General features: G+C 39.4%; 1 protein-coding gene across 4 annotated transcripts in view; it reads left to right on the top strand.

The window, feature by feature from the left end:
- The window catches only part of LOC105559348 (transcriptional regulator ERG homolog), a 93,865-nt gene that overhangs the window by 55,145 nt on the left and 11,917 nt on the right, over nt 1-26,803 (top strand). For 3 of the 4 annotated variants that reach the window (XM_012007564.1, XM_012007563.1, XM_012007562.1), the window contains one exon: nt 12,360-12,419. The exons of the other annotated variant lie outside the window; for it this stretch is intronic. In XM_012007564.1, coding sequence (XP_011862954.1) covers nt 12,360-12,419 — 60 coding nt within the window. The remainder of the gene's footprint in view (nt 1-12,359; nt 12,420-26,803) is intronic. 4 annotated transcript variants of the gene reach the window in all.

Raw genomic sequence — 26,803 nt, 5'->3', positions numbered from 1 at the left:
AAACTCTACTATATGTATATACTATACAGGGTGTTATGTAATACCTGCCTCACTTCTTATTTACGGATAGAGCGAATTGGATTGAGTCGAAAAGTCCTCTACCATTTTGCAATTTTTGTAATTGCTAACGAGTCATTAATTATTAAAAATCGCTGTCTTAGCCCGGCCTACCGTCCAATTCAAGCTCGCGATGAGTTGCGGCCCGCGATCGACGTTGCTGGACGCGCGGAGAGTTGTTTTATTTTGTTTATTAAGTATACGTAGCCCGTGCCGTGTGTCGTAAATAATTCCACGCGCGCTTAGCAACGCCGATCGCGCCGACGCCGCATCTCGTCGCGAGTTTGAATTGGCCGGTAGGCCGGGCTAAGAAAGCGATTTTTAATAATTACTAACTCGTTAACTATCACGAAAATTGTAGAGGACTTTTCAACTCAGTTTAGTCTATTCTATCCGTAAATAAGAGGTGAGGCGCGTATTACATAACACTGTGTATATAGAATGTGTATAATATCATAATAGTAGAATGTTTAACTTGAAATTTACATAACTATTCGATAATTCAGGGGAGGGAGGGAGGGAGGGAGGGGGAGGGGAGGGGAGAGAGAGAGAGAGAGAGAGAAAGAGAGAGAGAGAGAGAGAGCATGTATATCCAAATAATTAAATTTTAACCATGAAATGTTAAAATAAACATGGAACTTACTTTTGAGCCCGTTCTGCTTGGCCTGCACCGGATCCTCCGGTGCTGCATCTGCATCCGTCCAATTTCACGGGAATTATACTTCGCTATTTCTCTAATTTTAATATCCATTACTTACGCGTACGAAATATTTATAATTGGACAGCGGATATTTCCAAATAATTCTTGTACATTTTAAAGAACTTTATTTTACTCAAAAACTATATTTTCATTCATGTATTTTTTACTTTAATTTATTTATAATATTTCAATAAACCAACTTGACTTAATTAGTACTGTCAGGTTTACTTTAATTTATTGTTATGTTCCGAATATTAGTCATGCCGTTCAATTTAGAAAAAAAATGTATTAAAAATGTATTTTAATATTCTATAATTGATTCACTCATATCGACAATAATACAAAAAATATGTATTCGAACGTATTGTCAATTCAACACTTTATGTACAATAATATTATACAATTGCATATAAACAATTTATTTTGCATCCCATAAATACGTATATTACTAATTACAATTAAACAACGATCAAAGAGGGAGAGAGAATCCGATATGTATTATATTATAAAATTTATTTAGATCAATTAGAAATAAAATTCCAGTATATTATGTTTATAAAAGATATCAAAAATATCATTTCTACGAAAAAGTTATTAATAAGCGGTTATAACATGTGTCTGTGAAGTTGGCACGACATTCTACGAATTTCAAAAAAATACCGAGAGTTTCAATACCACTTTTCATAGTTCTGCAGTTCCTGATAAAAATTAGGAAGAGTTCCGCATTCCTAATATCAAAAAATCAACTTTAAAAAAACGTCGTGCTAACTTGGCGAATCTAGCAAGACACCCTCCCCTCTAAAGTACCAAAACGCATTTACAAATATCATTTTTGGCGAGAGTTCCCGATAGTTCTACTCAAGTTTCACATGTATATGCAATTTCAGATTGATATTATGTCATTAAGAATTTTTTAACAATTTTCATTTCGACGACACTTATAATTAGTGATAATGTGTCGTGCTGATGATTTGCAGCAGTTCTAACTATAGTTCTCGACAGTTCTGCATGAGTTCTATGCATTAGAAATAGTTTTGAAGACAGTTCCGGTCCGTACGTATTTTTTAAACAATTTTTAAATCTAAACACTTGTTGAAAATGTGTCGTGCTGGACACCAGAATTAAAAATTGTTTAAAAAATACGTACGGACCGAAACTGTTCTTAAAACTATTACTAATGTATAGATCTCTTGCAGAACTGTCGAGGACTATAGTTAGAACTGCTGAAAATTGTCAGCACGACACATTCTCACTAAGTGTCGTCGATATGAAAAATTGTTAAAAAATTCTTAATGATCGTAATGTCGATCTGAAATTGTACATACATGTGATACTTGAGTAGAACTATCGGGAACTCTCGCGAAAAATGATATTAGTGAATGCGTTTTGGTACTTTAGAGGGGAGGGTGTCTTGCTAGATTCGCGAAGCTAGCACGACGTTTTTTAAAAGTTGCTTTTTTGACATATCTCTTTCTCATTTGTATTAGCAACTGTACAACTATGAAAAGTGCTATTGAAACTCTTAGTATTTTTTTTTAAATTTCGTAGAATGTCATGCCAACTTCACAGACACTTATAACATCGTATTAACTTAATCGCCTCATTATCCATTACATCCAGTATGACCTGGACACATCCTCACAATTCTTCACGCAGAATACAACGTACACATTACAACGTGTTGTTATAACGGAATGCCATAAGAAAGTATAGAAATGTTATAAATCGTAATATTCCTTTAGTTGAGAAACATTGCAACATCGTACGGCGGTGTTACGCGTATTACGTTCGTCCGACGAAAACGGCCTTGGTCAAACTAACTTGCGCTGGAACCTTTGACGCGTCTTAGCAACCGAGAGCGTTCTACCCGCACGCTTCACTGAATCGGAGTTCTTAGACGATACGGTCACCAATATGTTTGTATGTACGCGCTTTCCTACCTCTCGTGCAATACGACGAAAAGACCAGTAAATGTATGAATGAAAAATATATTATATAAAATATTTATTTGTATCAAATTTGTTTGCATTATATTTTTATTGAAGAAGTATTCAAAATTTGTCTTATTAATATTATTATCTTCTTTATTTCTTCCGATAAAATCTTACGCTCGATTGTTTGTGGATATGACATTTAAATGTAAAAATAATAAAGTATCTATTAAAATTTGTATAAATATCAATTTGAGGTGCAGTTTGTTGATATCATTACTTTTGTAGAGAGGACACTTCTATAGAGAAGATAAAAATATTTTTCTTACAAAATATATTCAAATAAGTGAATTATATAATTCTTGATTGGGTGGCGCTAATACTTGGTGTTTTTAACTTTCTTTTAAAAAAAGGCGAGGGGAATACCTGAGGGCATTGTGGTGCACAGATTCACGGCATTACTGGGCATTACTAGGCTAATTAGGCCCCTCTTGCTGCGGCATTACAAAGATAAAATAAGATACAATAAGATAACAAGATAAAGTAATGTCCACTGGGCATTAGTGGGCATTGGTGTACAAGATTTTGGTCAGTGGTTTCCCCCTTGAAAAAAGGTTATTCTTTTAATACACTTGACGCTGCTACGTGTTTCTTGATCAGTCGTCGTAAGTGATTTGTCAGAGAAAAAAGAGAATTATACACTAATTAAATTTTATGAAATATAAATTAATTGCGAAATATATAAAAATAGATTTATGATAAATAAATTATACATTAAAAATGTTACTAAACAAAACTATGGAAAATTGATGTAAGCATTGAATGAGTATTATCGAGTAATGCATATTGCGTTGTACAAAAGAGAGAAAGAAATATGAAATTTATACAATTATAAATTATAAATGTATGTTATATGAAGAAAGTTTCGTTAAAAGACAATTTATTTCAACGATTTAACTGGTAACGAAACTATTTGATAATAATAATCAGGTGGATAGTTAACTGCAGGCATTGTTTTATCAAAACTTGTAACGTCGTTCCAGCAGGATATTACACTTGTTGTGTAATCGATGGTAAATAGAGGAGCTTGGATTGCAAATACTGTCTGGATATAAAGCAGCAAATTAAACATTAATGCCGGACGCGGGTAACAGAAAGCAGAGCGTTTTGCACACGCATTTGTATGCGGCGCCATAAAGTTTCTTCGTCATTAGAATAATAATAATGATAAATAGTTAATTAATTAAGACAGTTTCATATTTTCGTGGGATAAAACAGATTTTATGCAAATGCCGTTGCTACGCCCCAGGCGCAAGAGGTATAATTACAACGAAAATGTAAATTTCTCATTAATAACGAGGTCGCCGTGTAATTCCGAAATGACCAGGGTGCACGTTCCTGTAATTATTATAATTCCGCAATGATATAATCATGCGTCGTTGAATAGCCTCCATTGACAAGCAGCAGCTGCGTCCATCGATTATTCGCGAGGACATAGCACGCCAAAATATAATTCCACAGAATTTCACGGAGAGGGCGAGAGGGCGAGAGAAACAATATTTCGCAAAAATGGCGGTTTGGATCGCTGAGACCGCGATTTTATTTTATCATACTTTCGCGTTTTCAAAAAGCGCGGGCGATTTGTAACGAAATTATTCGAACGAAAAGCTTTATCGCTAAAAGCAGAGGTTTCAAAAACTTGGAGATACAGAAAGAACTCGATACGTTCCCGAGCGGTCAACTAGAAAGCCAATGCTGGTAGTAAAGTAGGTTTTATTGAAACACCATGTAGAAAGTTCATCCGTATATCGACCAATAATGGGATTTATTATATTTCGATTTATAGGAATGAATAGGCGGTATCTTATAGGGAAAGAAAATATGGTAAATGTAAAGAGTAACGAAAGAAATATCTCCCGCTTTTTTAGAAGCACAATAAAAATGACTCTTCTCTTTAATCAATCATTTAATCGGGTTGGAAAAATCAGTATGCATTCATTGACTTTGAGGATGGTTTTTCAAAATAAGAATTTAAAAAATCGCATTTTACACTAACCCTTAACGGTTACCCTTAAAGGTTCCCGATGACCCCAACGAGTCGTAAATTTTTTAAATAATTGAACAAATATATTTCTTCTTGATAATTTACCGTATTTCTGTATTCTAAAATTACCAACTTTGTCCTTCAAAATAATCACTCATTTTGAAACGCGCACTATCAAAGTATTATATCTGAAGAATATAATCCTAAAGTTTTATTGAAAAATATTAAAAATGACAAGAGATACGATTTTTTAAGTAAAAGAAGTTATTTCTCGCAAGTCTTAACGTTTGTATTTTTTTTTCAATATTACAAAATCTAAATTTTCAAAAAACTATTGGACCTTGTTTTTAATAATAATCAAGTTTTTTAGTCGACATTAACCATTGTATTGCGACAAATATTACCTCAGCCAGGATTTGAACCTCATCAATTCGACCACTGATTTTCTAGTATCTCTGTCGACTGGAAAGCTTGATTATTATTTATTACTGGAAACTCAAAAAGACTTCTATGTTTGTATTTACACCTACGACTGGAAGATGGTGTCCCTGCCAACGGAAAGTTTTTCCGTATCATCTCTAGATGATCAATCTCTAGACGATTTGGACCTAGCAATTACATCCATGTTGGGGGGGGGGGATGCTGGAGTGATTCTGCACTTTCGCACCTTTTGCACTTAAAACTGTCTGCTTCGTGGAAAGATTTGTGTAATACACAAATTAAATGGCACGTGTACAGATGATCGAAAGTTTGTTACTCCGGCTAAATGAAAGAACAATATGGCATCACTGAAACTAAGTTTGTAAGTCTAATAAAAAACAATAGTGAGCAACACACATACCACATGTACTGTATGTATGTGTTACTCACTATTATTTCTTATTAGACTTACAAATTTAGTTTCAGTGATGCCATATTGTTCTTTCATTTGGCCGGAATAGCGAGCTGCTTTCGATCTGTATACGTAAGCCATTTAATTTGTATATTGCACAAATGTTTCCGCGAACTGACAGTTTTTAGGTTAGAAAGGTGCAAAAGTGCAGAATTACTCCAGCATCCGGCGCGCAGTTTAAAGTCGAAAATAGATGCAAAGATATCATCTTTAGACTGTTTATTGCGATAAATATTATCACATGCCTCGGTGGTCGAATTGGTGAGACGCTAGAGAGTAGGGAAGTCCAAGTTCAAATCCTGGCTGAGGTAATATTTTTCGCAATAAAATTTCTACATTGAAACACTAAAAAGCTTGATTATTATTATTTATTACTGGCAACTCAAAGAGATTTCTATACTTGTTTTTAATAAATTGAAGAATATCCCACTATTTTTTTTATTATAACTCAAAAGAGCGGAAATTGCAAGCGTAGCAATTGTTTAAGTCATTGGGATCGCATTGACTCCCAGTGATCGTTATAAGGGTTAAGAATAAAGAGGACGAATGAAGAAAGAAGCTTAATTAAGATACATTCACGGTCTTATCCTATTTAAAATATGAAAGAATGAAGGACATCGAACTTCTCATTAAAAACTTTCTTCTTAGTTTTTGAAAAAACTGAAAAACTTTTGGAACACATTGAAAGATGTTTAAATGAAAAGAGAAACAATGATTACTCAAAGTGATACGAGAGCTTTATTTTTCAACCAATATTCCAATTGTCATCTCGCTTGAGGATTTTCGTGAATACGTTCAAGTTATCGAAATGTCGCTAGTCCATATAGACGCAGGAAGAAACCTGGAAGATAACGATACTAATTTCAACAAATAAGCTACGTTTGAAAGTTGTATCTCCATTGAACTTGTCGAATTACGTACGGTATTATAAATAATATAACGTGAAAAGGGCGGAAAATAATACACGTAATTCAGTCTCGAATGAATTAATACTGTCGTTAAAGAGGCAGAGCTGGGTTAAAAGCGCGGATCGAGCGCGAGCTCCGTACTCGTGCCGTCTCCGTGCTCGTCCCGTCAGCAGGACAGCCCTCGCCGGTGCGGCGACACGCCGGCGTACGAGAGCGGCGGTTCTCGCGAGGGCGCGTGTTACCGCAGAGGGTTTGTTCCCGGAAGGGAACCGGTGGCACGTCGTTACCGGGGCAAACTACGTCGTCGACAAGCGCCGGTCGGTAAGTGCAGGAGGTCCGGTGCACGTCGGCCGTCCACCCCCGGTAGCCGCTGCCGCTGCCGCTGCCGCCGCCGCCGCCGCCGTTGCCGCGGCGGTGCCCCGCATCGCGGCATCCGGCGGCGGCGGCGGCGGCCTCTCCCGCCATGCTCGCGACACGCAGGCGCGCTTCCGCCCTTCCGTCCGCGGGGGTGTCGATCACCCCCGCAGGCCCGGCCCTCGTACCGCGGCGCGGAACCAACCCCTACGCGACCTCGACGTCCTTCGGGGGCGGAGACCTCGCCCGCTGGCCCTCGTCGATCGGGCGCGTCCTGTCTGCCCCCGGCGACGTCGTCGTTCGTCTCGCGCGAGCCGGCAGTGTCGCTCGGAGCGAGTCGGCAAGATGATCGACGCCCTTATTGGCGCGCAGTCTACGTACAGTTCGCCCGTGCAGACGACGACGACGACCATCGGCGAAACGAGAATAATAACACGCGGCGCCGTCCACCCCGTCGCCGTTCGCGGGTGAGACGCTCGTTGAGGCGCCCGTTGCTGATATGATCACGTTTCTGGCCACGTCGTCGCGCCGCGTGCCGCAGCAGCTAATCCGCGAGTCGACGACCGTGCCGCGATAAGGGCGGCCAGCTGGAGGTCGCGTCAAGGTACCGCCGCGCCGCAGGGGGAAGCAGCTGGAGCGCGGGTCGCGACGCGGGACAGACCGCATCGCGCGATGCTGGACCTCAAGAGCAGCGGTACCACCGCGGCGGAGCTACCACGCACCACGGCGTTCACCAATCTATCGATGCTGTTCGCCGGTACGTTCGACCTGGCTTCGCCCCGCTCTCGATTGTGCGCGCGGAATCGTTTTACTAGCGCGCCATATGTTCGGTAGTGGAGGTGATGAATCGCGGTTCCACGCGCTCGGTTACGCACATGTCCACCTGCCTGCAAAATCCCGTGTTCCAAATGTGCCCGTCGCGAGCTACACGTTTAACCCTGTGTCGTACGCGCGAGTGCTTCTAAAAGTCTTTTCGTGCCGCAACGGGGAATGGGATATCGCGATTTTATACTTGATATGAGCGCCTGGTCTTTTTATGCGTGAAACATCGCGAACCAATGGGTATTCGTTATGATATTTAATTACGTATATATATATATATATATATATATATATATATATATATCATTTTGCAAGTAGGTACGAGTGACACGGGACAGATGACCAGATAGGATTAAAGGTCTGGCCGTGTGACTCTTTGCGTGTCTCGTGATCGATAGAAAATGCGTGTACAAGCGCGTTTATCCGCGATAAATAAACGTTGATTCTGTTGGAACAAAATGAAGTGTTTAAACGAAATCGTTTGCTACATTGTCAAAAGGCAATTAAAAAGTTCAGTGTAGTCTATATTTAATGTAAATCTTTCTCAACTTTCCATTTTGTATTATCTCGCGAAAGTATTGTTAAATTCTCCATCATCGTCTAACTTTGTATTAGAATTATACATGTATCTTTGATTGGAATCTTTATATTGAATCCTCCAGCAGTCGATTCTTTAATTGCAGTCCGTCAAAGGACTAAGACGTGATAGATTGCTGGTATAATGCCGTATAAGTGATTTTTAGTGACCACGTGACTCGCGAAAGTGACAGATAGAAGTAAACGTTTGGCTAATTAGTTCGACTAACCAAGCAGAATATTACCACGTCAGAATCTCGTTTAAGCATTTTATTCCGACAACGAGTAGGATACTTCTATTACTTAACCGTCGACGTATCGACGATTTTTAAAAGTAACTCTTTTTTAAAGAAAGGTAAAAAAAGGCGCCAAGTATAAGCGCCATCCAATTAAGATTTATAAACATTTGGATACATTTTGTTGCAAGCCAAATTTCTATCTTCTCCATAAAAGTGTCTTCCCTATAAAAGTAATTTCCATTACGCAACCTTCGACGTATTGACAACTTACAAAAATAACCCCTTTTACAAAAAGGCGCCAAGTATAACCCCGTCGTCCAATTAAGAATTATATAATATAATCGTTTGTTAATATTTTGTTAAAAAAACATTTCTATCTTCTCTATAAAAGTAATTTCTATTACGCAACCGTCGACGATTTGTTTCATCAAATTTGCATTATCTTTGCACCATGTGCCACATTTCCGTCGAAGGACAAGCTGCAATCCATAAAGATAAAACGAAAACGTTCGTTCGCCATTCGTTTGTCGTTGAATTTCATTATCGTTGAATTTGTTTGGTACGTTAATGCTACTTGTATTGAGTGTACTAATGTCAGATGATTTAGGAAAAGTAACGAATTTTAAAATAAAACTGTAAATTTATGTCCTGACAAATTTTACGTTAATAAATAATATAATTCAAACCAGGCATATCTCGATTTAATGTCTATGCCACTTGGCAGTTGCACCATTGAAGTGTTTATCGCAAAATGCCAGTCGTAACATTCGGCAATTTGTCGGAATTGCCGCTTTTCGGCCCGTCTACGTTCCTCTTGAGAAAAGGAAGAACTCACGCGGATTTCGCGGATACGTAGTTCGTATCTGACGACACCGTTTCGCGAGAAACCCCAAGAAAATCCGGCGCGCATTACCGAACGATCGGCACACCCCTCGGCACTTGAGAAACGTGAAATCCGAGGATCCATTAATGGACTCCGGGGTCTCCAGATCAAATGAAGGGGGGGCAGTAAAGACGAAAGATCGAGCAGTGGTGAGCGCCGCGCGTAGGTCGTTTTGTTTGCTCGGAAAGTCGGAGTTTCTGCCGCACGGCGTGACGTACCTACGTATGTACACACGAGGGCCGACCCTTTGTGCCAATAACTGCGAAATGAAAATATATCTGTTCGCAAACATGCCACCGACGGCGACGGCGACGCGCGTACGCTCGCTCGGCGCCGGGAGCTCTCGAGAGAACTCTTGCGTGGCGAATATAACACCGCCGTCGCTGTCGCGAACAACATCTTTTCGCGCACGTGTTACAAATAATTCCATATTTGTTCAACCGACATATGTCCCGTACGGATATTGCTCGACCGAGCGAACCACTAGATCGGCGACCGTCGATCGAGCGGATCCGAAAAGAAGAAAATTTAGGCAAAATCGTTTTTAAGGATGTATTGGACGTACAATCTTAGACAAAAGTGCATGAAATTGGAAATACTTAAATATCTACTCTTAACGCATAGTAAATCTAGATGTAAGAAACTTGAACGATAGTTGGAGTCTTATTTGTACTCCTACAAAGGTTTTTTCACTTTACAAATGTTTTTTCCTGAATTATTTGCGATTTTTTTCACTTATGAGCCTAAACTTTTGATAGTGAAAATACTCTGATTTCAATTCTTAATAACGTCAAATATTTTCAAAACTAAAAAATTCGTGCCGACAGCACGAATATCTCAAATTATATTTTATTATATTTTATTTCTTTAAAACGATGCAGTAAAGACTATTGAAACTTGGTAGATATTTTCATCTATTCGTATACTAGATGTATAAAAAATTCAAAACACTGGTACTATTTCTTCTACATTTTTTTAGCTGTTTTATCCGTGAAGATCGACTTTTCCCATAAGAGTACGTGTAAAATCAGTGTAAATTAAAATAGTTATATCTCATCAACCGTTTAGTGGATGCATTTTTTCTTTTCTGCAATAAATCAGGAAGACTAAAAGAACAATTTCACAAATTTTTAGCGACTTTGTACTATTTTGAAGATAGGTCCGATACATCCTTAAGGGTCAAACAAGTTATAAATTAAACGGATCCCTCGGCCATCTTTTCTACCGACACAGTTAAATATAGTTTTTGAGCTTGTAATTTTTTTTATTAGCTTTTATGCACAAAATAATACCAGGATAAGTTGCGGACTGCGCGGCAAAACGTTTTCATACTTAAAATATTCAGCTCAGAAGTCTAATAAAAAAGATATTGGTATTTAAAAGTTTCAATTCGTAGTTCTAACTAAATTTGAAATCATAAAATTGCAAAATTCTTCCATGCGATTAAAGTACGCGTAATGACTAAACCAGGGACAGTCGTACGTGATTGAGGTTAGCTAACCTCAATCATTTATAAAGTGATATTTTTAATTTCTCTTCTTTGTTTTATATAAAGTCGACTGTCCCTGGTTTTGTCTTTACACGTACGTTATTCGTGTGGAAGAATTTCGCAATTTTATAAAGTTAATTTCAAATTTAGTTAGAACTACGAATTAAAACATTCAAATGCCAGTATCTTTTTTTATTAGACTTCTGAACTGAGCGTTTTAAGTATGAAAATGTTCTACTATGCGGTCCGCAACTTATCCCGGTATTTTTTTGTGCGTAAAAGCTAATAAAAAGAATTATAGGCGCAAAAACTATATTTGACTGTGTCGGTAAAAAGATGGCTAAAGGATCCCCTTAAATGGAGAAATATCGTAACAAGAAAAATGATTTACGCGTTACAATGTTGATTTCGAGGGGTAAACCGCTAACCGAAATCATGTACACCAATGTCTATTAGTATCTTATTTATTTTGTTTTATCTTGTTTTATCTTATTTGAACTTTGTAATGCCCCAACGTAGAAATGCCAAGTAATGCTCGGTAAAGCCGCAAATTTGTACACCACAATGCCCTCAGCAATTTAACCCCCAGCTGATTTGGTTTTATACGCGATTAAAAGGTGACATTTATCTTCAACTTTACGTCTCTTTACGGGCTTTATTCTGAACTATAATTGCGTGTTTTCGATATTTCTTATACAAAAGGTATTGTTCTAGACACAGCCCAGATATTATTTTTCAACAATAAAATTTGTAGAAATCGTAATTTAACTTGTTAAAACTGTTCATCTTCGATTCTTGCAACTAAAAAGTTATTAAGATGCACAAGAACAAACTTCAGTTCGATTTTAACGTCTAATTTGGAACCTAAGAGAGATCTGATCCTGATTGGCATGCTTTGCACGTCTTCTCACCTTTTTCTGACATATGTATTTTGGAAGAAACTCGAACAGTTAGAATTTTAATATAACAGACAAAAATTTCTCGTCGACATCTGCAACTGTGAACGCAAATAGCTCAGCTACGTCTCTCGTTGTCAAATCCGCGTATCGAGAATCGATTTCAAAGACGATATATGCATCCGCAACGCACGCATGGACTCTCTCGCGCACGTCTTGCGCTGCGCTCACGTAGGAGCGATCAGAGCCGTCGTAAAGATTTCGCGAAGCAGAAGAATCGCGTTTTTTTTCCTCCCCTGCCGAAGCCGCCACGACAGCTCGAAGCACTTTCAATCAGATATACTTTACGGCCTCTCGTGATTCCTCGAACCGATTAACCGGTAATTGCGGACGATATATTCGCCCGCGCGCTACCGACGTGACCTCAAAAAATGTAATCGCAATTCGGCCGGATCACGAAATATCTGCACGGATCGATAAGCCGTAGATTTCCAACCGCGCGCAAATTGAGAACTTTTGCAACTCGAATGCGAAGAAAATGGTTGAGAAATGTTTCCTCCGCTTTCAGATGCCGGCAGCTCTTACAAGGGAGGCTGGAGCCACGCCACGTCGCCGGCACCTGGCCAGGGTGAGTCTCGTCTGATTGTGAGTCTGTGTAACGAAGATCCAGCAATATCGAGAGGAGGATATACAGAGACAAGATTGTGTTAACTCATTACGGAAAATCTATCTAGTATCGCTCTGCGCGAAGGACGTAAATTGGATTTTAGTGTGAAATAACAAGAACACTTTTAGCATGTTTAATTCAGGTAGCATCAGTAGTTGGACTACTCGCCAAGAAATATGATTGTAGAACCTCGAGATTGTAACGCACCACTTCTTGCTATTTGCAATTGCAAAAACATCTTAATATTATTAACGCATTCGCAGCCGTTGATGTAATTTTACGCAATTAAAAAATCTGCAAGGCTGCGTTTGGAAACATCGCCCGAATGCCCCAGCGTATCATTTTATCCTCGTTGTTCATCGAATAACAAGGATATAATTGACTGCCGCTGACGTCATTTGATATTCACAGGCAGGCAGATGACTTTACGATTTGTATTTATAAGTAATTACAAGCGTGATATTGTAAGGTAATTTTTTTCTCTTTTTTATTCTTATTTCAATGACAGAATTCTGTGGCAACCCGCTGCAGGTTTTTACAAATTGCACGTGGCTTCCAGTTTTAGGTCACGTAATAGTTTTAGAATCATCGACCGCAAAAGGAATAGACCGAGTGTATCCTCTTGTAGGCAATGAAGATCAGAGACTCAATCGTGAATCTTTTCCTCGAGCGTGAACTCGTGAAAAGTGAAAATTTTCGTTGACAAATGTTGAATTCTTGAATGAAATTTTTAACTTTTCACGAGTTTACGCTAGAAAAACAGATTCATAATCGAGCCCCAGGTAGAAAAGGATAGATAGTAGATATCGTGTGTGCACAGTAAGGTATGGACGTGGTGTGACATATACAAATATGTATGAACATGTTTACAGCGTTAGGCAGAATGGTTGCAACATTTTGAACTCGCATTTAGATTTAGATTTACGTTCCAAAATATTTTGTCAGAAAACATTTTACTCGAGAAATAGATCGGAAATGCTCAAAATGGTTTCGGAGTGGCCATCGAGTAAAATATTCCTTGGAGAAGAAGGTTTTTGTACATACGTAGCCCTGAATCTAAATGCGTGTTTCTAAATTCAGTAAAAAAAGTGTCGCAATCATTACGTCCATCACTGTACAAACTATCACACGCTCAGTTGTCTCCCCACTTTTTTTACGCCCCCCACTCCCTTCTCCTTAGAAAGAGAAAGGTGCACGGTATCTATTGTTAGTCTCTTTCTTAATCTTCGGATTTCAGACTTTATGCTCGGACATTTTCTGCGCCACTCATGCCTTTTTTGAAAAAGTCCGTCACAAAGTCACAAAGATAAAATTATTACAAATTACCCAAGCGCACCTTACGTATAATAAATCTGAACTCGTTTAATTATATATACAGGGTGTCGTGTAATACCCGCCTCACCTCTTATTTACGGATAGAGCGGACTAGACTGAGTCGAAAAGTCCTGTACCATTTTGCAATTTTCGCAAAAGTTAACGAATTATTAATTGTTAAGAATCGCTGTCTTAGCCCGGTCTACCGCCCAATTCAAACTCGTGGTGAGATGCGGCTATCCCGCGATTGGCATTGCTAGGCGCGCGGAAAATTGTTTATTATACGTAGCCGTTGCCATGTGTCATAAACAACTCCCCGCGCGCCTAGCAACACCAATCGCGGGACGGACGCATCTCGTCGCGCGCTTGAATTGGACGAAAGGCCGGGCTAAGACAGGGATTTTTAATAATTAATAACTCGTTAACTATTGCAAAATTGCAAAATAGTAGAGGACTTTTCAACTCAGTCTAGTCTGTTCTATCCGTAATAAGAGGTGAGACGGGTGTTACATAATACTATGTATATGTGTACGTGTATATGTAATTTCTTGTATTAATACAAAAGTAAAAGCATCAACATCACGTTAGGTCGCGGAGAATCCCGGTTTTTTAACACAACGAGTCCTATTCTAGTCCTGTTTTAATAACCACTGATAATCGACTGATCTCTAACTCTCTTGTATTTCTTCGATTAATTTTCCGCCGTGTTAATGTCAAACGCACCTGGAGTAATTCTCTAAAATTTCACAACCCGCTACACCATGCGTGCCCCCCGTTCTTTTTCGTAAAAGCCCCTCTAGCTGAGAGGAGGTTTTCTTTTTTCCCGTTCTCGGTTCGCTAGACGCTACGTATACCTAAAGGGTGGGTCGCGGCGCCGCTGGGTACAAGTTCACGCGTCGCGACGCTCCAGCTTGTCGAGTAAGCTTTGTGCGTGCAGACGCGTAGAGGATGCGAGAATGTGGGTGTTGGTGTGGGTGTAGGTGGCGTCCCGGGTGCTTTGTGGCGCGTTGAACCGCGGCCCCTTTGTCGTCGACGGAGAGCGAACGGGCGACAGAGAGGACGAGGGAATGAGAGAGATAGTTAGATAGATAGATAGAGAGAGAGAGAGAGAGAGAGAGAGAGAGAGAGGAGGGGGGGGGGGGAGCAAGCCCCGGGGGCTGTGTAGAGACGCCTGCCCGCACGGTGGTAACGCTGAAGAGCAGACCCCACCCTGTGTGGACGCCAACACCGAAGCTAGCACAATCATCTCGTGGAGATCACAGAGAACTGCCCGCGGGCATCTTTGTTATAAACGGCTTCTGGCCGCCACCAACCAGGTTACAACAGTCCCGGCGCTGTTCGAGATCACCTCCGTGCGGGTGCGGGTGCGGGTGCGGGTGTGGGCGCGGGTGGACATAAAAGTCTCGCCTTTGAACACGTGCGAGACCCGTTGGTGCCATCGGTGTCCACCTTGCTCTTGTACTAGTTGCTAGTATTCAGGATTGCATTCACGGACTCGCGCAGTCTGCCGTGTCACACCTTACACCGGAGCTTTAAGCAAGTAATTTAATGCAATGTACGACGTGGTATGTGACAAATACGCAGCAAATCACGCACTAACTATAACCGGACGACTTTACGCTATACTTTTGATTGTTGCACAAATAATAATGTCTTGAGATTATCTTGTGAAATCGATGACTGTTCTACACGAAGAAAAATGATGCCTCGCTTATTATTTCCTCACGTTGTGCGTTAACTTCAATTAACTTTAATTTACTATAAATCTTTTATCAATACTGTTATAATAATTGTATAGGAGGATGGAACGAAAAGACGCACTGTACACGAGACCAAACGGAATTTTGCCTCCTCGGTTCTCATTTTGAAGCACACTTTACAGAAGCACGAGTTAATCATTTGATAAATGTAGAACTGATAATGAAATTCCGCGAAATGGGCTAATTAATAGGATTCTGTGAATTAAATCCTTTCTGGAAAAGAAAGACTCTCAGAAGGAAGACTTTAAATCCCTTTTTCGCATTGCTCTACGTGCACTGGAAGTTTAATTTTCAGGTATTTCTCGCGACGACGCACACACGGGTTGTTTTAGCGCGACGTGGGCTCGGGGGCATTTTCGAATAGCGTGTGCTCCAGCGCCGACCTCTGATCTTGACAGACGCGGGGTCGCCTTTGACTCGGTTTGCGCTTTGCGCCGCGACGCGAAAGGGAGCGACATCGTCATCATCGCTGAGATTCATGAAATTACGTGACGTGACGCGTGTTGACCCGAGGGCACTTTGTGGTCTTCCGGACCGCGTGAAATTGAAATTACAAGCTTGTCTCCTCGCATAGCGGCCCGGCCTCGGGTTACCTAACCGCCTGTACTTTCCAGATTCATTAGATAATTATCATGTAAAGGATAACTAGAAAAAGTCGGAGAAGCTCGAGAGATCTTATCGTCCATCCGTGGTGCATAAATGACGAACATTAAGGGGATTTTGGAGTGAACCTGCACCCTTTGCACTTTTTGCACCTTTTATTTCTGTCAATTCATGAAAACATTTATGTAATATACAAATTATGTGGCTATATGTACAGACCGACAGGGTGCCACTAAATCAGAGAACAGCATATTATTATTGAAATTAAGTTTATGCTTAAAAACCTGACAAAAAGCTATTCACTCGAATAAGTTATAGGTTAGGTAACCTAACCTAATCTATAAACTACGTTACTTAACCAACAACTTATTCGAAGGAATAGCTTTTTTTGTTAAGTTTGTAAGTATAAACTCAATTTCAATGATAACATGCTGTTCTCTGATTTAGTCCGATTAGTGCTACACTGTCGGCCTGTACACAATAGCCACATAATTTGTATATTACACAAACGTTTTCATAAATTGACAGAATTAAAAGGTGCAAAAAGTGCAGAATCACTTAAGTATCTCCTTAAGGGGATGCTGGAGTGATTCTGCACTTTTGCACCTTTCTAACCTAGAAACTATCAGTTCGCGGAAACACTTGTGTAATATACAAATTAAATGACTTACGTGTATAGATCGAAAGCAGCTTGCGATTCCGGTTAAATGAAAAAATAATATGGTATCACTGAAACTAACAATAAGTTTGTAAGTCTAATAAGAAATAATAGTGAGCAACACACACATACAGTACATGTGGTATGTGTGTTGCTCGCTATTAATTTTTATTAGACTTACAAACTTAGTTTCAGTGATGTCATATTGTTCTTTAATTTAGCCGGAATAGCAAGCTGCTTTCGATCTGTACACGTGAGCCATTTAATTTGTATATTACACAAATGTTTCCACGAAACAGACAGTTTTAAGTGCAAAAGGTGCAAAAGTGTAGAATCACTCCAGCATCCCCTCAAGTGCATAAAGATGTATTTGATTCAGAAAGTGTTATTTCGACGATACTCACATGTAATATGGTGCTCGCCACTTAAGTGCAATGATGATGAATATTTAAGTGATATAATTTTGTAATTAAAATAATTTTAAACGATTTAAATTCTAACGTTTACATATCACGCAAAGTGTGCATATTGTATAAATTTTATCACTCGAGTTGTACGTACCTTTGTGTTAATAATGTTTTGACGCGAGATTGCCATAGAGTTGTGTAGTAATTCACTGGTATAAGATTAACAGCATAAGTGTAGTACAGTGTATAAATTTTGAAATGCCGAAGAAATTTTGTCGAGTACACGTGAAAATTCAGCGAGTCGCTCTCCAAGGCGCGTTTCAATGCAAATCCCCCGCCGACTTATTCGTGACGTTCCGTAACGTCATGCGAGGACAATGATGAACTGACACCCGTGAATTAACACATTAGTAATATATCTGTAAAACGGTAATTCGAGTATACCCATTAATGTTGCTCGCGTGCTTGGTAGCCCAAAGTTGTTCCATGTCCCGAAACAGGTCATGCTCATGTAACCTTTCCGTACCGAAATGCGCACTGAAGCGTTGTACTGTGCTCCACGCGATCCAATCTAAAGTCGAAGTGGTCAAAAAAGCTTCCTCGCGTGAACTGCTTGAAGCTTAATTATCTGTGGCGCCATCACGAGCGTTATCGGCCCAGAATTTTATAGCTCTTGAACAAATTTCCCATTTGGCTTTATCACTATCGAGAAAACAGCCCAAATGTCATTATATCTGATTTATGTTGTCCCAGTTGTAGAAGATCTTAAGTACAACAACAGATCGAATTTGATTCTCTCAAGCGACTTTTCTTTTACAATATTTTCGCGGGGGAAAACTGAAAGGGGATTAGCCGCGCACACAGTTTCTTCTACAATTAAATTTGGAGTTTTTACAGGATATTAATATTAAAATTGTTCCTGTCCGGAAGAAAACCGTAACGTATCTGTATAACTTTTTCCCAAACGAGGGTTTGAAGCTTGATTCGTATAATTGTAAATTCTCTCTTTCACGGATTCTTCTTTGTAGACGGAAGGAAAAGTGTTTCGGTCGAATTGACTCGGACGCAAGTATATAAGAATTGATCCGAACGAGTGCGGCTCCTCCCATTCCGCGACAGCTTCTACACCGCGGAAAATAACATAAACCTCAGCGGGTCGATTCGAGAATTGTCGAGGCGCGCTGGCGCGTCTGTCGAGAAACATCACGTCGCGTTATCGACCACCACCAGCCGGGGGGGTTGGTTTCAGCGGGTCTGCCCACTGGCCAGGAAAAGCGACTTTAAGACGACTCGTAGAACAATAAAAGCACTCTCTCTTTCTCCTCCTACCACCTTCGACGCTGCTGCCCTTCCGCTCCCTAGCGTGCCTCGCGTGACTTCCTGACCCGAGTCGACCGACCCCTCGACCCCCTGCGCGCGCGTGTATGTGTCTGAGGGCAACCTCCCTATGATAATTACGTACTCCGGAGCGGCGCGTGCCTCGGCAATTCGCTCACGCGCCCGATCGCGTATGGCGTGACTATCCTCGACACCATAGGTAACTATCTCGCCGTCTCCCATCTCCATTATCCAATTCTGAATTTGCTTCCCTTAAAATACGTACCAAGTGATTGACGCTAGAAGGTACAATTAGGAAATCCCAATAATACGAAGCTCAAAAGATGAAAACAATCTAATCTTTTCAACGCCCTTCAGACGTTCTTTAAATACCTAATCAGATTTTTGACACACGTGAAGACTTTCTGGAAAGTCACGGGACGAATAATTTCGACAGAAATATAGCGGAAAGTTCTCTAATATGAGACAGCAAGTTTTCAACATCAAATTTTAATCACAAATCTTTATTCACAACAATCACATGATCTAACAATGAATTTTCTACTACACATATTTCACTCCAAGGGCAATAAATTCACGATGAAACCAATAGACGCTCGCTTATTAATTTAGCAAAAAACCCTGCTATCTCATATTGGGAGCTTATCTCATAATAGGAGACTTTCCTCTTAAAATATCCACGTTGAGTCCAATCATATGTGATTTCTATTGCCGGTTGCCAGAGCGGAGATGTAATGACATTTAAATGGATCGTTTCTTGCGAAATTTTAATAAAAACTGACGGTGAAGGAATTTTTTTATTTTCAATTCAATACCCTGTCGGATTATGACGTGTTTCGAGCGTGACTTTTTAAAGTGAACACATTATTTATGACAACGATTAACTCGGTATAATTACAATAGCATTGGTAGCGAATAAGTATTTTATATTTTTCCTCCATTGCAGTTTTAATTGCATTAATAATGCTACGATTTAGAAAGAGACAGTGGGTAGACTAATAACGTATAAAATTGAGAGTTCGACCGAAAATGGATTTCAAATCCGTGAGAATGTCCCAAGAGTTCGGAGCGCGGATTCTAACGTATCCAGAAAGGGGGCGATTGAAACCCCGGCCAAAAAGAGCGGGCGACCGGATCTTGCTGGCACGGGTTCCGCTCGTTCATGGATCCCGCGGGGTCGCGGGAGTGAAACTGCTAGGGGACATGGATCGTGGGCAACAAGTCACTGGGAAACGGCGCGTGACCAGCGCATTCGCGCTGCTAGATTTACGACAATAAAAATGAGAAAGGGTACACGCAAAAAAATGACTTAGGAATATCAGCTAAATTGCAGTAGCTGCTTTGAATTTAGTTAAAAGGCTAAGTGTTTTGCTGCCATTGCTAAAAGTTGGTGACTATAGATAAAATTCAATCACTGCGAGATACAACTTTATTAGTTGAAAAAATAGCGCACTTTCGCACGAGCAGCTAAGAAAGTAGCAGTTACTGCGAAACATATTACGCGCGCGAGCACCAGCCTACGAGTAGTTCGCCGGCCGCCGCTAGGCCGCGCATGGTGGAGGGCGAAAAACTAGGAAGTAAAATTCAGTCTCGTACGGTATATAAGGAAGCCGCGTGGAAACCGAAAAAAGAATTCCAGTGGAGATAACTGGATTACGAGACTGAATTTTACTTCCTGCGCGTGTCGCGCGGTGCCGGATTTGCCAATATGTGCCGGATCGCGTATTACGACCGCCACAGTGTGTATGTATGTATATATGTAAATGTAGTTAATACTGCATTGCTGCCTTTACAAAATTAATTTATATAGCAGCTAAGGTCACTTAGCACCACCACCAAGACACATGCAATTTTGGCTAATATTCTTAGCATCACTGCAAGTATTACTTGTTTCTAACAGCTAATATTTTTTGCTGCAGTATCTAAATTCAAAGAGCTAATAAATTGAGGTGTGGCAGCAACAACATTAGCTGTCCCTATTTCAAAGACACATTTTAGCTGTCACTGCTAAATTTTAGCTCCTTTGGCTAATCTTTTTTTTGCGTGAGCGGTACATATCGTCTTTCTCTCTATCTCTCTCATTCCCTTAGGGGGGAAACAAAGGTGTCGATCGGACGATGATGCGGTTCACATTTCATCGCCACTTCGAAGAAAATTCATCGTGTACCTACTCGCGCGTTTCTTCTGTGCACATCCTGTGGAGCTAGAAATGCTAGAAGTCTTGTTCGGTACCGATTCGGTACTGATTTAATTACCGTAGTTAAATCCTTTGACACACGAATTAACTTGATTGTTTAGAATGTTTAAATATATCTTACTGTATGCGTTTATAAAAAAAATACACGTCCGTTAATTATTAAGTTGCACATAAAAATTCCAAGCAATATAATCGTATCTAGGCATTGACACATATATTACGTAAATTAACAATTATTAATTATTAAATATGAAAATAACTACTGGTAAAACTGTTGTATATAGAGTTCGAGTTATATATTGTATACGCAGTATATACAATCTAGCAATAGAGTTCTCGGACTAGTTTAAGTAAATCGAAACAAATTAATTTTTCTATGTTTAGTTTTTCTTTATTCAAAATAATCCCCTTCGGACTGAATACACTTTTGACATTGGTTTAAAGCTGATTCGAATGATTGCTTCAGCTCGTTTTATGGCATTGCTTTTAGCGCTCGTGTAGAAGTTGTAGAAGGCATTATCCACCGTGAATTTGTTCCATGAGGAAAACTTACTGGAGACTATTACGTAACAGTTTCGGAACGTTTGATGCGAAGAATTCGTCGAATTCGGCCAGACTACCGAGATCCTAACAGTTGGTGTTTGCTGCATGACAATGCACCAAGCTATAACTTGTTGGTTGTACGACAATTTTTGTCTCGAAATATAAAGTTTGTATGTTGAATTATCCACCGTATTCGCCTGATCTCACTCCACACATGTAACTCTTCTCTGTTTCCCAAATTCAAAATTCCATTGAAAGATTTTGACGACATTGAAACCATTGAAATAGCTTCTGCCACGGGCACTAAAGGCAATACCATAAAATGGGCTGAAACAGTCCGAAGGGGACTATTTGAAATAAATAATAACTAAACGTAGAAAAAAATTACCTTATTGCAATTTTCTTAAACCGGGAGCTCGATTGCCAGACTGTGTACACTGTCATACAAACTTGTAGGTGCTATATTTGCGATAAGAAAATTTTGATGGCAAAGTTTGGAAACTCCATCAGATCGCATGCTAAATCTGGCACGTGAGTCGCGTGATCTTTCCGCGTAGTGGAAAAACGTCGTTGGCGCGACGGGGGTGAAGTACGCTCTATCTCGGTTGGACTGTTATGTCCCAGGCGATACAAGGCCGGGTAAATTGGAATCGCGTGGAAGAAACGTCCGTAGCATATTGTAGGGGGTTGCAGGACACGTCGTCAGAGTCGCTGTCGCCGTTCGCATTATGTCTCTCGGTAGTATATACACGGGCACGTGCCTATGCGTGACACGTTCACGCATGGCTGCCTGCGTTCGGGACCCTCCCCCCATATCGGCTCGCATTCATCTCTGATTCCTTGTTGGGGTGCAGGGATTGCGTTTCCACTTTAACCGTGCGCAGTCGAACATCTACTATCGCCCACGCGCGCAAAAAGTAGCCGATTTCGTCGGGGCGTCCGTCCGTCAACGTCGAGTCAAATCGAGTCGATTAACATCCGCGTAAAATTAACTGAGAAACGAAAAATGGTCGAAATGGAGTCTTCGATGTTTTGTCTAAAGACAAAAATAATATCGAGCTCCGTATCTTGGCTACGAATTCTTGAATCAATTTGGAGTCGGTGGTTTTTTAAACAAAGATATCGACAAGCAGATGTATAAGTTAGAAGCGATGCGAACCGAGAGGTAAACCGCTGAGAGTATTGTGATAAACAATGTTGCGGCATTTTACTGGGCATCACTAGGTATATTTTGGGCATTGCTGGGGCATAAAGATAAAATAAGATAAAGTCTGGGCATTAGTAGGCATTGGTGTATGTACAATGATTTTGGTCAGCGGTTTACCCCTCGATACGAACTGAAAGTCTCGACGGAATTTACGTTTCAGAAATGCAGATCGTAAATTTTACAGCAACATTTCTTTACATCCAGCAATTGAATTTATCTCAAAGTTAACATCTCCTTTTTTCCTCTCTTTCTAACGTCTTAAAAATAAACACGCTTCTTTTCAAAGGAATGCGATAAGAGAAAAAGAATTCCTGTTGAGAGATTGCGCGGGGCACTCGTGCGGATACGTGAAAAATATGATAAACAATACTTCAGGCCCTTTGTATCGTATGGGGGTACTCGAGTCAAAGACAAGAATCTTTTTTCCTTTTACCGAGCCGGCGCTATATTCACGCTATGCGATAATTAGGAAACGATTAATTTTCTTTCCGCGCTACGCAGCTCGCTCTTACAAATAACTTTTGCTACGCCTGCCCTTATCTGACGAACAAAAACATGTTACCTCCATCACGGGGCACGAATCGCCCGCACGTCTAACTTCTTGAGAAAGCCCCATTTAACAACTGCGACTTCCGCTTTTTAGAAGGCAATTTACTCGACATTTAGTCGATACGGAGTACCTACTTCAGATATTTTTGTGTGTCATGTGTGTCACGAAATAAATAATTGTGGTATAACGACGTTATTTATTTTCAGCGTTTTTAATTTTCAATTTTCTCGGTAATGCGATAAGAGGACTTGTATTTAAAAATAAAAATGTTCTTCAGTTACTCCACATTTTCTAAATTTCATTGCCGAGAGAGCTTTGCTAATTCTTCCTATTCACTTGTACACAACTCGTCAACTGAAAATCTACAACGTTTAATCGTTGTAATAAATAAAATTAAAGTTGACAAGAGAAAATCTACGAATATTTAAAAAAAATCTCCCTTCACGTCTGCTTTCGATTTTGCTAGGTTTATGAAAATCTCCTTTTGGCTTTTCACGCATAAAAAAAAACGTGAGACATACGATCTCGCTGTAAGCTATTTCTCGCTAAGAGACGCGAGAAAAACATTCATGTTTCATGGCACATTTCCGACGAGCTTAGAGGAACGTCGGCGGGAACGATGCGAAAAATAATGCTCGTCTGAATTTCATACCCGCAGGAGCTTTACCCTTGTATGCAGGTGTATGCTGCAAATCTAAGTGTGCTACTTTTGTGCATGTATATGTGTAATGTGATGAAGCACTTTTTACACGCTTCTTTCCGTCGTAACGTATTGCTTGATGTACGCCATAAAAGTTTAAAAAGATCTTTTAAACGGAAAGAAGCGTGTAAAATGTGTTTCAGCAAATATATAAAAATAATACACTTATAGCGAATTCGATTGTTTGCACTAGTACGCGCTGATTGCACACTAAGGCCTGTTTATAGTCCATTTTTATTTAACTTTGTTTTAAATACATGTTCAAAGAGTGTTTAGTCAAAAAATGATCCGTATGGATGCTATATACAGGGTGCTCCCGGATTAAATGGCCAAACTTGAAAGATATATTTAGGACCTCAAAGCAAGAAAAATTTTCCTCTGGAAATATACTCGTAAACGTTCCGTTCACGAGATATTGACTTCTGAAGTTATGAACTGTTAGGAATGAATAATTTCGAAATAATTTAGATTTATCCTCTTTATTACTTTTTAATAATGAAAATTTAATTATTAAACGTTTTGTTCAAAATAATGGCCTCCGACTTGGAGACATGCATTGCACCTATCGATGACAGAATGAGTGGCTGACTGACATTGTGCATCTGTAATTTTGTTACATGCCTGCACTATCCTCCGTTTTAATGATTGAAGATCATTAACAGGCACTTTATACCAGTTTATTCGACGAAAGCATTCAACGAACTAAGTACGATGATACGACGCTTTGTTTACCATGCAAATAAAAGCCTATCAATGACCTTCGATTTCGTAAACAAAGTCCCGTCGTACTGTAAGTATGTTTTGCGATTGGTTTTTAAATAAAACAAATTATGATTTACAATTCTCACAAAACATTTTATGGACAGATGAAGCCATATTTACCAGACAAGAAATTCTGAATCAAAGAAATAGTCATATTTCGAAATTATTCATTCCTAAAAGTTCATAACTTCAGACGTCAATATCTCTTGAACGGAACGTTTACGAGCATATTTCCAGAGGAAAATTTTTCTTGCTTTGAGGTCCTAAATACATCTTTGAAGTTTGGTTATTTAACCCGGGAGCACCCTGTATATTCAGGCTCCGATTACACATTGAGAAGTTTCTCTCTCTCTCTCTCTCTCTCTCTCTCTCTTTCTCTCTCTGATTCGCGATTTTCTTTCTTTATCTAAGAATTGCAGCACTGTCTACCGCAATTCTGGTGAACTAAATTTGTTAATTTCTCTCATTATACCGATATAGTTATATTATAGATACAAACCTAAATAATTATTTGGCTTTTATGTACAAAATAATACCAGACCGGATTGTATAATAAACACCCTAGTAGAACATTGTCATATAAAAAACATTGAGGTTTGAAGTTTAATTCGTATCGTATTATGTATTTCAAATTTTTAAATACATACTGCGATAGGAATTAGGCTTCAAACCTCAATGTTTTTTATATGAAAATGTTCTACTATGCAGTCCACAATACGGGCTGGTTATTTTGTACATAAATGCCAATAATAAGATTTACAAACGCAAAAACTGTATGCAACTTTGTCGGTAAATCAAAACCAGACTAGCAATTGTGGACTCGGATTGAATTGGGATTGGCGATTGACGATTGTCTTCTAGCCAATGAGAGCAAAGCAGCCAGCGACTTAATCGACTCTCATTGGCTAGAGGGCAATCGTCAATCGCCAATCCCAATCCAATTTGAGTCGGCAATTGCTAGTCTGATTCGGTAAAGCCACTGACGAACTCGATCTCTGTTGATAAGATAGGAGACGGAATAAAAAACGTCAATTATCGACATTTTTAATCCCAAGTTTTACTCGGTCCGAGAAATTTATAACCAATCAATTTGCAACTTTTACGAAAAAGCAGCAATTTTATCAGCTACACATTGCTCAGACTGAGATTTTGGATCGAATTCTAGCATCGTCAACACCATGGTTTTACTGACAATCTGACAGATGTTTGGCAGCGAGCTCTTTCAACAAAACTTGCAACTATTTCTACACGCGATACTGCTCTTTTTCTCTTCTTCTGGACTTGCATTTATTAGAAGTAATCTTTTTTTCTAAGCTATTAATCTCAGTTCTAATTGCACGATATTGTTTTTATATGTTGTCCCTAGAGTATGCCAGTCTCATTTTGTATATATTTATTGTAGAATTCTTGTATCAAGTAAATACTGTCGTCAAGTGTACAAAAAATTAGTAAAACTTTTCAATTTCTTGTTTTTGATATAAAGTCAACCAGCATAGTCTAGATTTTGTCGCGTACTTTAATTCCGTAAAAGAGCTTTGCATTTTTATAAAGCCGATTAAAAGATTACTTCTAACAAAGAATGTCGATAAAACAGACGGCATTAGGATCCCCTTAAATATAAGAATTGACTATAAAGAAGACTTAGTGTGCACTCAGTGCGCACAAGCAACCGAATTCGCTATTAGCTTTGCAGTGCAGTCTCTCCTATTTCATGTATAATATATCGAGCTTCGGCGTGTTACGCTCGCTTACTTATTATTACGCAGCGCATGGCAACGTGATTTATGTCTGAAATAGATCTGTGCAAAGGACTGCGTATGAATCAGTGCCACTTGAGACTATACGACTAAAGATCATAATCCGTAGATCTAGGCCACACTCTAACAATGAATTGATCGTCGAGCGTGAACGAGACAAGGGGATGGAGGTTTTATAACGCAAATTTTAGAATTTTCCGACATGTCTTTATTGACAATGTTTCATGTCGCAATTTTAGGACATAGGTACCATCGCACGGTGGTTATTATTACTTCGTTATTATTACAATAACTACCCGAGTCGAAATAGAGCAACTAATGCCATTTTTATTATTATAATTGACAAAGTGACCCTACGTTGAACCTTTAATTTTATTATATAGTAGGACCTAAAACAGTAAAAAAGGTCGAACTGCAAGTACAAAATTTGCTCCTACTTTAAAACAGATAGTGTTGGAAATTTTTACTTTTGCCAATTTAGTATTAAAGTAGATCCTTTTAAGTAGGAGCTAAAGTAAATTTTTAGAATGAAAGATTCAAGGGAGGAGT

This window comes from Vollenhovia emeryi, unplaced genomic scaffold (genome assembly GCF_000949405.1).
Source record: "Vollenhovia emeryi isolate VEMERY1.0 unplaced genomic scaffold, V.emery_V1.0 DF939279.1, whole genome shotgun sequence".
NCBI classification, from domain to species: Eukaryota; Metazoa; Arthropoda; class Insecta; order Hymenoptera; family Formicidae; genus Vollenhovia; species Vollenhovia emeryi.
The sequence above is the reverse complement of the archived record's forward strand: the minus strand, read 5'-3'. Positions and strand labels throughout refer to the sequence as shown.